This window comes from Poecilia formosa, unplaced genomic scaffold, assembly GCF_000485575.1.
Source record: "Poecilia formosa unplaced genomic scaffold, Poecilia_formosa-5.1.2 Scaffold18, whole genome shotgun sequence".
Classification (NCBI taxonomy): Eukaryota; Metazoa; Chordata; class Actinopteri; order Cyprinodontiformes; family Poeciliidae; genus Poecilia; species Poecilia formosa.
In genome coordinates this window covers 946,639-962,524 of record NW_006799957.1, presented here as the reverse complement: position 1 = coordinate 962,524, position 15,886 = coordinate 946,639, and the positions used below count along the sequence as shown (strand labels likewise).

General features: G+C 35.5%; 1 protein-coding gene and 1 long non-coding RNA gene across 3 annotated transcripts in view; one reads left to right on the top strand and one right to left on the bottom strand.

The window, feature by feature from the left end:
- ngfb (nerve growth factor b (beta polypeptide)) overlaps positions 1-11,899 on the top strand; it is a 27,046-nt gene extending 15,147 nt beyond the window's left edge. Inside the window, exons 2-3 of one of the 2 annotated variants that reach the window (XM_007546889.2) lie at positions 4,532-4,682; positions 10,380-11,899. In XM_007546889.2, coding sequence (XP_007546951.1) covers positions 10,391-10,975 — 585 coding nt within the window. In that variant the 5' untranslated portion in view covers positions 4,532-4,682; positions 10,380-10,390 and the 3' untranslated portion in view covers positions 10,976-11,899. Of the gene's footprint in view, positions 1-4,529; positions 4,683-10,379 lie in introns of those variants that run through there. The other variant, XM_016668986.1, reaches the window with a different exon arrangement.
- Positions 1-14,135, bottom strand: part of LOC107835685 (uncharacterized) — a 23,363-nt gene extending 9,228 nt beyond the window's left edge. Inside the window, exon 1 of the long non-coding RNA XR_001661502.1 lies at positions 13,446-14,135. This is a non-coding gene — a long non-coding RNA (uncharacterized LOC107835685). The remainder of the gene's footprint in view (positions 1-13,445) is intronic.
- Positions 14,136-15,886: the final 1,751 nt, after the last annotated feature.

Sequence of the window (15,886 nt, the reverse complement as noted above, 5' to 3'; positions counted from 1 at the left end):
ATTTTGATATTTATTTATTTTTTTTAATTAAATAACTCATTTTTGTCTCGTGAACTTAAAAAAGTTATTTGCCAAACATAAGCTTTTATTTGCACACATCAGAAATCTTTTGTTGAGATTTTGGGCCCACGAAGTCATGTGAGAATCACAAGCAAAAACTTTGAGTCAAACAAAACTTAGAATAGCAAGAAAAGATTTCTGACAAGCGCAAATAAGTTTGTTTTGCAAATCATTTTTTTCACTTCATGAGACAAAAATGTGTGATTTTAATTTAAAAAAAGTTTTTAAGCAAAACTCAGTAGGCTTTTCTCATGGTGACATGCATTAACAATTCAATTTTTTCTTTTTTGTTTTTCATTTTTCTGCAGTTCCACATTGAAGTTTGATGCAGCTCTGCTTTCCTGAATGAACCATCTTCATCTCCACTGCAAGTGTAGCAAACAAGCAGCTCTTTGTTTTATAGGTTACAGTCCACTAAAAGGTTGCATTGTGCCCTTGTTTATATTTTTAATAGTGTAATTCTGTAAAAACAAAATATGTCTGGTGGTTCAGCTCTGATTTACATATCTTGCTAAATTGTGGGTTTGAATATTGCAATGCTTTCCTATAACAAAATAGACCTGCAGAAAGAAATTACTAATAAAATATCTTACATATACATAGTTGTATGCTCTATATAGAGATTTTCCTTAACTTTGATTGTATATCTCACAATTTTGTAATTTATCATTGTTTATTCAACTCTGAAAGCTGTGTGGCTTCGTTAATATTCTGTCCTAGAATGCGGTTAGATGTGCCCTGTTTTTTTTTTGTTTGTTTTTTTTGAGCACCTGCCCCTTTCGTGGTCTCTGCACAGCCCTGTTCAAACTCATACCTCCTCATCATGGAAACCACACGAAGAAGTTCACATGATGCAGCTTTTAAGTTGAAGGCTATCGATCTGGCAGTACAGGAGGGAAATGGAGCTGCTGCACGTAATAAGCTCGGTGTGAACGAAACCATGGTTCAGCGTTGGAGACGGAGGCCTGTGGCCTTAATAGCAGATTTAGTCATTAATTTTTCCTTGTGGAAAACCAAGCAGCAGAGATATCAGCTGCTTATAGCCCAGTGCGGCATAAATATGTGCGTTTCCAGTTTTGTTTTTGTGTTTTGTTGGGGTTTTTTTTAAACTTTGTAGATGTGACTTATAGTAAGGTGCACAGGTAAAGACAAAGTAACTAGAACAGTCAGTTTTATCATTAATTAACTTGCAAAATTACATTTAATTTTAGAATTATGCTAACCAGACTAAACAGCATAAAGAAGTTTTTATTTAACATTTTAGCATGTTTCCATTTACAAAAACAACTGATACCACTGTGTCTTTCAACAAAGCAAAAATGCTTTTGTTTCTTTTCAGATCTATACCTTCACCATCATGGTTTATAGATAAATTTTTTTGTGTTTTTTTTCAATTTGGATTACTGTTTATCTGGGTTTGCTGGGTTTTTTAGCTATTCAGTTGTCATAATCAGAATGTCAAATACTTATTTGACTTTGCAAGAGCTCAGCTTTCAGCACAAATACTTGAGTTAAGTTTTTTTTTTTTTTTCCCATAACTCACTTTGTTTGCTGTTGTGTTTCTTGTAGCTGACAGCAGTTGTCCCAACATGAAGGCATGGTATTTATTTTAAAATTATCTTTATGTTATGGGGTCAGGTCTGTTACCTGTTAATTGTATGCACTAATTAAATTTATGCACATCTTAACCTAAACATCTCAAGGGCCACTTAAAAAGCTTCTGTAGGTTTCAGGCGAACCGAGTTGTCCAAAAACGTATCTCAGGCATGTATGTCATGACATACATTGGTGCTGAGGGAATTAGCGCAACAGTGATTCTTCTCTTACATTTATGGCATATGTTAATACAGCCACTGTACATTTGTAGTCGTCAAACATAAAAAGACTGCAAAGGAATGAACCAAAGTTGCAGTTTAATGTTCACCCATTTAAATCTCATCACATCCAGAGACCACCCTTGTTTAATTATAAAACACTTCCTGTGCTGGTGTGGATTCTGTACAGGAGCACACCGCAGTCATTTAGATTAACAACCCATTCACTTCTGTTTACATGTGGTTCACATTCCATTCATTTAGCAAGTGTACCACTTGCTTCATGAGCCATTCCCAGCAGCAATGATTTGAAAAAACAGCTACTTCTTCAGACATTTTTTATGAATTGTGTCATAGATGTTATCTCTTTGGATAAGCTTTTGCTGATTTATGGCGGATAGTTCATAGAACACCTACGACACTAGCATGTATCTTCTCTTTTAATGTGATGGGGAAAATAGTGCTTTAGTATGCTCACCTTTTTCTTTTTTTTTCAAATATCTTTTTATTGATTATCAGCAATATATTGAAAAATATATTGCAAATTTTTAACTTCATAATTTTCAATTAACCAACTCGGTTGCACATTCCTTTGGACCCGAGGTCACTATTGTATAACTATAAGATATTTATTTTGAAATTTGGCCCTTACTGTACAGTATTTTCATTCTTCATTTTGTTTGTCAATATTTTAGGTTCTATCTTTCTGTGAGTCTTACCTTGGCTACTGTTGCTATATTTTATTCTATTCTATTTAGTGTCACACTACACCAGGGGTCACCAACTCCAGTCCTTGAGGGCTACCATCCTGCAACTTTTAGATGCGTCTCTGCTCAAACACACCTGGATCAAATAAACTACTCGTTTCCAGCCTATTGCTGAGAGGAATGAATGCTAGTGAGGGAATTCAGACATTTTGGAGCAGAGGTGAATCTAAAAGTTGCAGTATGGTAGCCCTTGAGGACTGGAGTTGGTGACCCCTGCACTACACTATATAAGCACTACACTATATAAGCACTAAACTCATCTTAGAAAGCTAGATGTTTGAAATTAAAAGTGTAAGTGACTCACTTTCTGAAAAATCTGAGTAATTATCTGACCATTTGGGGTTATAGAGCATTGAAACTTAATTCCCATAGAATCAATTAACCCTTGAGATTAAAAGAAATGAAAAATATGGCAATGGTCCAACTAAACACTGTTAATACCACATTCTTGATCACAGTACACATGCATTATTGGGGCTGCATCAACAGCAACACATGTATTTCAAGCACAACGGGATTATATTTTCCATGAAATCATCTCAGTTTTTTCACAGGCATTTTCAGGCACCTCACTATTCAGTTCAATTATGATTCAGAAAGCTATGATGTAACAAATCTATTATTGGCAGAACATGGTGTCTTGGTCTGTACCATAAGATCTGAAATAAAAAGCTTTTAAAGTTTTGGACATTCAGAACTACTTGTGACTTTGGGTAACAGACGGCTAAGTCACAAGTAAATAATGAGTTCAAGATCTCTCCATAGTGAACAGTAAATCTTTCTGAAAGATCTGACTGTACTCTGCTGCTATCTTTTAAAGTTTATTTATATTTGCACCATTGTGACTCATTTGCTATTACCATTTCTAGTACACAACAAGGTAACTGCCACATAAATTAGGGTGAACCAGAATTTCATGGCAATGGTGGTCCATGTGGTACATGTTACAGTTGTTCTACACTCTCTTAGTGACCCAATGACGTTACTTTGGTTCCACTGAACAAAGATGGATCTTTGTTTCAGTGAAATATCTTTGAGATGAGAATTTATATCCAGAAAATGCTCCATGGCACAAAAGCCATTGCTCTCATCAGCCACTGACAGATGGAAATCCTTAGTAGTAAAAAATGTTTTAAAGATGTAATTTGCTTGACCTTGTTCAAGTTCCGAGGAAATTCTGAAATATTTGTCTGCCGGATGTTGGCAGGCATATAAACTGCTTTTCTACTACCTGGAGGTGGAACACTAATATAGTTCTTCATGTTTTGTTGTGTTTTAAATTAGCTTAGCTTACTTTTACATAATCTGAATGTTGCAGCTCTTGTATAATTCATCTTTCCTTCAATATGGCATGACTTTGGCCTCTTTTCACTATAAACTGTTTACTTGGCACACCCATTTGTTTTTCCAAGCTCCAACTTTTAATTTCTTAAAAATAGATTCTTAAACTCTTCATTAAACTCTTCAGATGTAAGAGAACTTCACAAGACATCCATTCCCCTTTGAATCATCAGTTGTGTATATTTAACCACACACACTGAACACAAATTTCTCTTAACTCTTAACTCACAAAGCCTTAAAACATAAATGTTTTATATATGTCATCGAGAACACATGAGTTTTGAAGTCCAGACAAACCTGTCAAAACTCATGTCTCTAACAATACCAACAATATTTAAGGTTAACAGTCAACTAAACAACATGCTTTTGATCTACAAAGTCTACGTCACGCAGGGCAGCTTCATTATTTTGGTATGTTCAGCATGTGATGAGCTGGTGAGGGGAACAAGTCATATGAACTTCCTCTTCCCGTATTGGTCTTGCAAAGAATGTGTTTACAGTGGGTTTTATGAGGCGACTGAGGCACTTTCTCTGCTTGTCTCTCAACAGGACTGAAGAGCTGAAACATAGGAGGGCAGAGGTGTGCTGCATGGGGGCCAAAGCCAGGCCTTATGGCACGAGGCGCCCAGATCTCGCTGAGCTATAATTACATCCTGTAGGAGCCTCTGAGGTGAAGCAGTTCACACGGAGACACTGAAAGGTAAAGCATGGAAAGTTGCCAATAAGTTTGTGTACAGATATGATTCTATAAATAGCATTTTTTGCTATTTATATCATTTTAAGCTTAATATGAAGGATTTTTGCAATTTGACATTTTTAACTGTATACTACATTCTGAGTGTATTTCATCTAATGATGAAAGTTGCATAATTTTATTAAATTATAGAAATAAACATTGTAACTCTAAACTAAGTGTGAAAACTATTACTCTTATGCTTTTTAGGAAATGCGTATATAATTAATAATAAAAGATAATTTACTTCACATTGTCAGGCTGTGTTTGTAAAAGCATATTTTTCCTTAAAAATGAGCTAATCTGACATAGGTATTAACAAACAGAGTCTTCTGCTTCGCTCTTAAGGCTGAACTTCTTATACTCTTTAAGTTTAACAGCATGTGGAGTTTGGACCAGGCATGTTTTCTTTGTGCCTACAGGGATTTTCTCAGAGCGCTCTGTCTTCCTCTGGGCCTCCAAAGAGTTGCAGGTTAATAAGTGATTATAAATCTTAAACATATGAATGAGTTTACGTGGTTTTTCGTTTTTGTCTTGGTCGTTTAAAGAGCTGGCAGCATGTCCAGGGTGTTAGCCCTGTTAGTGACCCTCACAGTGTCCCACTCTATCTGGAATAGAGTATTAAGTTATAAAGGATAGAACAGATAGTTATGAAAATGAATGCATGAATGAATTGAATAATGTTTCAATTGGAAACATTCAAAGCTGAATTTTTGAACTATTTAACGTTAAGCAATTTATCAAGGTGCCTCCCGGTCAGATGCTTCGCCACAGTTAATAAAATCATTGCCATGTATGTGCTTGAAAATTGTGTAGTTTGAAGTGAAATTAAATTACACAAAGCAGTTCATCAGGTATGTGCTTCCTTTACTGTTAAATATCCATTTTGTCAGTGCCAGATATGCAGCTTAGTCTTTGCTCCAACATGTGGGTAGCTTTTGTAAGAAATCTAAAAACAAAAGCATAATTTTTTTGTTTCTAAAGATATGTCTGACTTCAAATATACTTGCTGCTCACAAATATGTTTTTGTCAGGAGGTGCTGAAATGCTAAACAGTTATGTTTACTGTATGTTTTGATAGGAATTGTTGACATTTTAGCTCTTAATGTATTTTTGTTTGTCAATTACATATTTATTATTTTTAGTTGTCATCAAAACTGTGGCAAGTATGACAAACTGTGGTTACTTTTAACTGGGGAGATTATGAACCATTTTTAAACTACTACAAATACATTGGCTATTTGTTCACCATGTACTCCAGACAGTTTTCACTTTTATACTTTATTTGAAACTTTGGCATTGGTTTCCAATTACTTCAGAACAGGTAAAGTCCTCCCTAAAAAGCTGAAGTTGTAGAAAACTGTGATCTTATACACCATATTAGTTTTCAGTATTCAGCCAAATATGAAGTGTAAAAATATACATATAAAAGAGAATATAAAGATTTTTCTGTCTGGTACTTATTAAGAAGTTGCTTAGAATATTCATGCCATGGGTTCCTTTAGAAAAATAAAGTAAGAGTTGTCAGAAAATTGCTAAATGTTTGATTCTTTAAAACAAATTTGTCTGATGATTCCTTTTTTTTTTATCCCAAATTCAGCCACTTTTTCAATTGTCAAAGAATGTAACAGTGTACACTTTAGCTTTACTATTTACAAATTTCACCTGTTGTCTATAGATGTTCGTTGCATTGGGGGGATGCTGCTTATCTCCAGCAGTCATTAGGACACAGAAGACAACCATGCACACATGCATATACAAATGCATACAAGCACGCGCACACATACATGTTATTTTGTTTGTATTTCCTTTTAATTCCTGGAAAGGACTTTGTATTGTCTTGTTGCTGAAAATGTGCTATATAAATAAAATTAACTTTACCTTATATGCACACACACTCATCCTTTAGAGATACCAATCAATCAAACAGTCAAAGAAGTTGGAGTACCCAAAGAGAAGCCACACATGCACACATATGGCATGCAAACTCTGTGCAAAAACACTCCAGGCTGGGATTTGAACCCAAGATTTTTTGCTGTTAGGCATTAGTGCTACCACCTATGCCAGTGTGGAGCCCTACAGTTGTCATATCAATTTAAATTACAATACTTCTTTTTTTTTTCTTTTTTTTTTGAGAGAGAGAAATACAAATTTAGTATAGTTAGAAGTAATTATGGCAACTATACAAAAGTGAATGCAATGCAATGTAGTTATTTTCTCATGTCAAACTACTGTAGCACAGAGAGGGCAGAACACAGATCTGAGATCCAGTGAGAGACTGTATAGTTAAAGTTAAATAGTTCTCACAAGTGGTTGCTAGCATATCATAGCTCACATTATGTACTATTCTACAGGCTATGAATTTACCTGTTCACTTGTTGTGCCAACAGTTTTTATCCACAAGCCTTCACCCTGACACCCGAGGCAAACGCAGCATATAATAGGCAGGTTAGATGACAGAGCCTGGCTGCAGCAGAAGAACCACAGGTTTTAACAAGCCTATGATGTGTGCTGAGCAGTTTTAAATACAGCAACTTGTCAATTTATTCAAAACAGAAAGTACAGACGTTCTGTTTTGAAGTGAGACGACATGTTGACGAAAAAAAAAGACTGTATCACAACAGCCAGTGAAACTGTAATGTGATACCTACTGTATTTTTATTAATCATTAAATATTTTGTTGTAAGACATGTATATAAAAACAAATAATGAAGACATTATTTTCTTCATAAATATTATGTTTTATAGTTAACACATTGGTTTTATTATACTTTCCACTGCTTTCTCAGACCAGAGAGCCACTGGAACCAAATCATAGCTTTTGTTGCTTGTACTTACTTAGCCAAATAAAAGCTCCACATCTGTTTAGTTTTAGTTTATAAAACCTACTTGGAGATTTTGCTGCCATGTTCAAAGCTATAACAACACACAAAAGTTGGAAAATTGCAATAAAACAAATTGGTTAATGACCATGACTGGGTTAATGGTGGATCCACAAAGCACCTCTTGGTCCCTGAGACGATGCTTCACATAAAATTACAGCTTGGAACATAAAATAACTCTCCTTATGCTACTGGAAAAACAAAAAATTGGTTCCCTTTTAAACTGTGTGAAATGGGCCTGGATTAGAACTGTTTGTCCAGTTTGCCGTATACTTGATGACGATAATTTCAAGTCCATTAGAGTAACGTCAGCAATGTGTTTCTCATGCTTGTCTTGAACTATTTCTGCTGTTTTCCTAGCATTTTCCAACTAATAAAAACCACTGCCAAGAAGAAATATTATTTTATATGTAAAGTATGGTCACACATGTCAAAACTACATCCACGTTCATAGCAGGCTGCTTAGGCAGAATGCTCTCAAAAGCATTAAACTGCTCTTTGCCTTGATGATTCTTTCTTATTTGATGTATTTCTTTATATAAATCTTACTGTGCCAACTGTCTACAAGATACAAAAGAAAAATTGATTGATCAGATCATGATTCCCTTCTCTCAATACCTTTGTGTGCATTATAAGTGATGACTGCTATAAGACACTGACATGTGTTAAACTGACACTTGTCAAAATCTCTCAAACTGTGGTTATGAATCTTTCCCAACCTTTTTTACTAGGACTCATCTTACCAGAGCGCTTAGTTTGCCATGTGTGTTTTAACCCCTGCATAGTTTATTCTGTTTGGAGTTTTGCCAACACTTTCCATTTCCGATGGTTGGTTGAACTTCTTGCCTAACATATCTGCTGTGTTTCTTTGTCCTCCTATCTTTGCTTTTTCACTAATGTTCTGTAGGAAACCTCTGAGGCCTTCACAGCTGTATTTATTCTGAGAATAAATTGCACACATGTGAAGCCTAGTCATTAGTTGACTGCCAAAGGCAGCTGGCTGCAGCAGATAAAGAAATGCACCATGAGATGACCTTTTGTGACGTCAGCAAATCCATCCTCCTGGTCCCATGTGTCATAATTTTTCTTGCTTTTGAATTCTTTTACATTTAGTTTACATTAAACTGAGGCATTAATTGAATATGAATATAATTGTCAGTAAATTTGTTAAGACTTGTCTAGTTGTAATTTTTAAAACTGACCTTTGAAAAATACGAGGTCTGACAAAGCTACCACTGATTGTCTTGAAAAATAATATACATTTTGATGTTTTCTCCTGTATTAGTCAGACTCTTAAAGTGATCAAATCATTGAATAAAACAATTATCTTCTATCTTGAAAATGAAATTATATTAAAATAGTCAGTTGTGTTGTACAACGTTTACACCAAATGATTTCAACCTCAAGTATTATATTAGCTCTGCCAGGGACTTTAAATGATTGCTTTTACTGTCTCCGGATTGTATTATCACTATTATTGTTATAATTAGAATGTATCCTGTTTACATTAACTAATTCAGACATTTTGCTGTCATCCATATTTTTTTTTTTTTTGAGTCAAGAATTACTCAGAGTTTTACATAATATAGAAAATGACTTACAATAATCCATTGCCTCTTGGCATTAGGAAGGACATTTTTTTCTCTACTTTAGAGTTGAACTACCATCAGTATATTTCTTCATGAGGTTCTGCCTTGAATGTATGTACAGTAAATCCATTAAAATATTGGATGTGTCTTGGTGTGGTGGCGCAGGGGTTAAGCACAACCCACATATGGAGGCCTTAGTCCTCGACATGGCCGTCGCAGGTTTGATTCCCGACCTGGTGACCTTTGCTGCATGTCTTCCCCTTCTCTCATTTCCCACTTTCCTGTCAATTAACTATTAAATAAAGGCCACTAGAGCCAATAAAACCTAAAAAAAAAATATTGGATGTGTCTAACTTAAAAACTAGCTTGTCTTATAATAAGGCTCTTTTTAAGTTTTGGATCTCAAATAATTTACAGATCCCTTTTTAACCAAGCTCCTTCCATTTTACTTCTTTCAATAAAATCTTACATGTTTGGTTCATTACTGAGCAGATGCAAATAAAAAAAGCACAAAGAAATTGGCCTTAAAATTTTATTTTAAACAAAATGACTATAGTGGCCTCCAAGCACATTAAATTTGAAACTGCTGCTGACTCATGTGATTAAAAAGTTTGGACACATCTGCTTAAGATCATCTGAAACCTGTTAATCTGTAAATCCCAGAACCAGGTCTAAACAAGAAGGAGCAAAACAGTTTTTTCTGCTACTTACACATAAAGGTCAAGTTTTATTTTAATAGGTAATTGTATTTATATCTTACTTTATGAAGCTACCAATTTAATCTTTGCTTTTTTACGTGGTGCTTAAACTTTATTATCAATGTTTTTGAAGTACGTCATGTTTTTAATTATCTTCATCTGTGTTGCTTTTACTCTTCTGTGAAGCAGGTTGAGTCACCTCTTGTATAAATGGTGCCATTCAGATGGACTTGCTTTGCTTAAGACCAAGCAGTAGATAAACTGGTGAACACACGGAGGTTTTAAATTCATTAGAGTAGCCAAAAAACAAGCACAAAATACTGGTAAAGGTTAACTACTGTTTATGACTACTGATGTTCCTCTAAGGTAGCTACAAACAACTCAAACAACAGTGTTTTTCACATCAACATACCAGAAGCTGGCTTCTTCTTTCATTTGGATGTTTTTTGATTGTGTTGTAACAGTTGTTTTCGCCCTTCTCATTGGTTGTCTCAGATCGTGTGCCCATGAGGTCATCCATGCTGGTCCTGTTTCTGGTCTTCAGTGCCCAGGCTGTGGCCCCCATCATAGGGCTCTTGTGCAGCGTCACAACAGCACAACAGGACAACCCCACCTCCATCCCCACTGTGGACCCCAAGCTCTTCAATAAGCGCCGCCACCTCTCACCCAGGGTGCTTTTCAGCGCACAGCCCCCCGATGCGGAGCCAGCAGGGGGACAGGGTGTCAGCAGGAGGACTCGAAGGCAGCCTCAGCACCGGGGGGTGTACTCGGTGTGTGAGAGTGTTAGTGTCTGGGTGGGCGACAAAACCAAAGCCACAGATATCTCAGGCAATGAGGTGACAGTGCTCCCGTATGTGAACATAAACAATGTTAACAAGAAACAGTATTTCTTTGAGACGACGTGTCACGTCCCTCCATCTGGAGGCTCGAGATGTTTAGGAATTGACGCGAGGCACTGGAACTCCCACTGCACCAACTCGCACACTTTTGTCCGAGCGCTGACTTCATTCAAGAACCTGGTGGCTTGGAGGCTCATTCGGATCAACGTGGCGTGTGTGTGTGTGCTCAGCCGCAAATCGTGGCAGCAGTGAAGAGTCACCCATAGACTGGCACACAGAACACAATATAGACAGACACATAAAAATGCCGACCGGCGTGTTTCTGCATATAACTTATCACCAAGGACTTCTCACCCTCTGCACAAAGTAAATTATTCTTGTATGTGTCAAAGTATCAGGACTGCATGTATACACACCAGACCTGGGTCAAAGAGTATCTGCAAGTAGTTTTAGCCATTGAAGTATTAACATGATTGTGAAGGTGTTTTAATCAGCTGCTGTTTTTATAAAAGAGGCAGTTTGGTGAGGTACATGTGTTCTTTTGCAACTATTAAAGTATTAGACTTTATAGTTGGAAATTAGAAATGTTCTCCTTGTAAAAACCATTACCCGTGCTGCTTAAAAGAGCTGCAAAACTTGGTCAATTTGCTACATTTAGGAGAATTTATTGGCAGTAAGATGCATAATATCAATTTATTCAAACAATTTAAAGTCACATTAAAATTAGAGTTATATTATTGTCTGGTGGAATTAGTCAGTTAAATAGAGTTGTGTGAAAGAAATTGGTTTCCTTATTCCATATTCCTTACTTTTCTATCTTTTGTTACACTTACATGTTTAGGATCATCAAGCAAGTAGATAACCAGAATAAATACAAAAACAACAGTTGTTAAATCATCATTTTATTTAGTATTTAGAAACATTGTTTACACTAACCTGGTCCTATGTGAAAACAATATTTCTTCTTATTAAACTGTTAATCCCTGGGATTAACAACTTTTTAAATTCAGCTTTTTCTCATTCCACCAAGGATTAATTACTCACATTAAGAAAATTAAAAACAGATGTTCTTGATGGTGCCCAAAATTTCTGGGGATTTTTTTGGACTGAAGAGACAAACGTGGAACTTTTTAGGACGCATGCATCTGTTTACATTTGGAGCAAAACTTAAACAGCATTTCCACTAAGAAACACTATAAAGATTGTTAAACATGGTGGAGGGAGTGTGATGGTCTAGAACTTCCTTGTTTCTTCAATAAGTTGTTGACTAACAAACTGATGGCACCATGAATTCATCTTTTTACCAGAAAGTCGGCCATCTATTCGGGACGATAAGCTGAAGTGTCTGCCACTCAATGGCTGCAAAAACAAAATAAAGACTTAGGAGTTGCATAAGTTTGATAGTTTTATACATTTAAATGTGACATAAAAGCAAATACAGAAGAAATATATCAGGGCTGTAAAGGCTTTTTCACAGCTTAATATGACAGTCTAAAAACGGTGGAATAATCTATTGTATTTTTCTTATTCATTTTCCATCAACTTCAAAGATATTTTGATGGTCGCGAAAATTGAGGAAATTTTTTTGGCCTTAAGATAAGAGAACAATACTGGAATCCAACCAGCCTTAAACTAAGTAGTGATGCAGGGTTATAGTATTCAAAGACAACTGACCACAACCCACAAGACAGAAAAATGTTGTGTCTTTCATTGTGCATGTTTTTTTTTTTTGAATAATAATTGTCACACGTTTGGAAAGAGAAGTGAACAGTTTTCAGTTGGTTGCAGGCTAGTATTTTACCGCAAGATATCACTAAGCCAAAGTAAATATAATGCAATTTGAAAATTACATATATGTAGAATCTCTTGCTAGTTTAAACTATACTTTAAGGGCTTTTTTATTCTCCCAATTCCAAAGTATCACTTTTATAAAAGCAGCCTTAGTTTAATAGGAACTTTAATCCTTCCTTTTTGCAATTGAGTTCTTGCTGCTTAAAAAGGAATTAGGAGGTACTATTAAATGCACAGACTATCCAGTAGCATTTTCACTGAATTCAGCTTTCCCCTTACATTTTGTATGATGTAGAGCCTAATCAAACCACGAAACTACAATAAAATTAGCCCCAAACCTGCAGACGGCACGTTTGTCCTGCTTAAACGTGTAATTTAAGGGGTTATTTTTATGACCATCAACAACATTTTATATCGGAAAAAGAATTATGATGTACTAAATTCCAGATTTGGACAAAGAAGCGGACTTGTGGACCAAACCACAGCTGCACTGTAAACCACAGCTTCTGAAAACACAGCATTTCGGTTTACAAGTATATTTGACTGTAGCTTTTACAAAGCAGATGCTAAAATCTGTGTTGTTAATAGCAGCTGAGTCAGTCACAGTAAAAGGCCCGTAAAAGTTCTGGCACAGCAACAGTCAAATTTCTTGTAATCATTTTTGCCTCACTGTTCACCGTCTTAAAGAAAATCCGTCTTAAAGAAAATCCGTCTGGCTGAGAAAAACTAATAAAACCATTCAGCGGATACAATTTAACCCAGGTCTGTTATAAGCAATTTGTTCATTTTTTTAAATAACAAATAATTATGTTTATGTTATTTATTAAACATATACAAACATAAACTGTATGTTTGATGAAGTGGTTCCTGCAACTATGAAGAAACATCACAAAAAACACTATGAGATTTGTAGCTTTCGTGGGACAAAAACCAGACAAATCTATATGTTTTTGACAGATCATGAACCTTATTTATTGCTTTGACTGATATTTATGTTGATTCTTCTCACCATCATTCTACAATTGATATGAAACAACTGGTTTAAGAAATATCCATTAAAAAAGTAAGACAGCGAATGATTCATGAGGCCTACTCACTGATTATATCATGGCTTAGCATATTCTTTTGTTTTGGCAGTGACATTTTGCTGTTGTCAGCACACACAAAAATTGGACTGCTGCCATTCACTCAGTATCACTTGGGATATGTTTGGGTTCCTTTGGGTTCCCAGCCCAGTTTTATATCATAACTTGTGTTCATGAGCCAGTCTTGTGAAACTCCGGATTGGAAGCACAAGGGAAACTGAAGTGAAATGAAGAAGCTGGAAAGGAAGTGTTTTACAATAAGACATTTCATTTGTAATAGTTTCAACCTGTCAGATATAAATGCAGTTTTTCAACCAGAGCTCTTGAATCTTGAGACTGACTAGAGCTGCTCCCAAAATCAGATGTAACACTTCCCTCTAGTGGACAAAGGCCAGAACTGAACCTTGTCAGAACCTAACCTTACTGAACATGTGGAAAATCATTCTAGTGTCTATAGAATAAACAGTTTGAAATTACAGTCTGGTGGTAAAATAAAAAATACAGGAGTGGCCATAATTAAGATGTTTTGTTTACTGAAACAAAGCTATATGAAATATAATAAAATTTGAGTTAATTGGATTTATTCCAGGTTCTATTTGCCCCACAAAAATTTTAATTTAATTATTAAAATAAAACTAGACATTAAAGGGGGGATATTATATAAAATTTCCATTTCTTGAAATTTATAGCATGTTAAAATTTGTGCCTGTTTGAGAATATTAATTTCTCAAACATGCATTTCTACATGCATGTTTGAGAAAACCTTAAATCTTTCATTATAGCTGCGAGTCCTTTGGTGTATGTTTCTAAAATGTCTCTGGAAACCAAAAACATTTGCCCATCTTTTTTTGCAGACCATCTACGAAATAATCAGACAGGATGGAGAGTATCCATGAGCTTACATTTTGAATTTATTTGAGGTAGTTGATACAGACACTTTTGGAGAAATTGTAACTGAGATCAGAGTCTTTCTGAAAACATTCAAACAAATTAAAATCCTGCCTAAAATGGAACACAAAAACTACAAACTACATCTGATATTGAGAACCTGTTTAGATTTCAGTTTAATTACAACGGGAATAGGACGACAAACATACATTCACTTTCACTCAAATGTCAGTAAAGTTTTACAGAAGTGATTTACAGATCCCTTTTCTATAGCAAGTCGATTATAGATTCTCTACTTTTGTTTCATTAAATAAGTGCATTTAGTTAATCAATAAAGAGATTAAGACAAAATTAAAATGATTTGTGCATTTTTAATAAATTTAAAAAATAAAATGTATTTTTTATGGCATGTAGCAATTTCAATTTACCAGTTTCAGTAACTGTGGTGAGAAGTTTGGATACCTCTGATGTTGTAGCTCTGGCTGTGTGTTTATGGCCGTTTTCCTTCTGTAAGGTGGAAATCCTGCTAGTCCTTCGCAGCCTCTGCCCTGTATTTGGCTTAAGACAGGGCAAATACTTTAAAGCTTCTCCATTCCTGCTGAACAAAAGTAACTCAGAGCATGATATGTCCACTATGTCCTTGTGGGGTTGGGTTAAGATCAGCAGCTGTCATTCATGTATGTTTAACCGCAATTGATGGACAAAGTTGGTTTTCTGACTTTGACCACTAGATGGTGACAAAGAAATTTTAGAATCCTGCTCTTTTAAGAATTTCATTTAATAGAAGGTCTTTCTAATGTATTCAACAATAATGCACTCTGACACATGCAAAATATTCAGCTAATGATGGATTTGTATATGATGATACTCCTGGTGATAGGTCACAAGTTGCCTTTTGACACCTTGACAGTAAATCACCAGTTATTTCAGAGAAGTGAATTAATTGCACATGATGCTGACGCAATCTCAGGGGCAGTAATTATTTTACCATGATCATATCTCTGATGCTTGGTGCCTCTTGGATCATGATGGTGACTCACAGTTGCACCATATGGCGATCAGATTATACCACAGTGTCCAATTTGCATGTGATGCACAGTAAAGACGGTTGAGGAGGATGGAGAGACGGTGACTGCGTAGGGATGATGGGATTTTCACTCCATTAAACCCACAGGACACAATATTAGCGTGGGTATATTTTCTCAGAGGTAATTACATGACAGAATCGAATGATCAGATGTTACGTTGACAATGAAGCAGTTGGATAATTTTACACATTGAAATCGTGTCAGCAGTGTCAAATAGAATCTATCTATCTATCTATCTATCTATCTATCTATCTATCTATCTATCTATCTATCTATCTATCTATCTATCTATCTATCTATCTATCTATCTA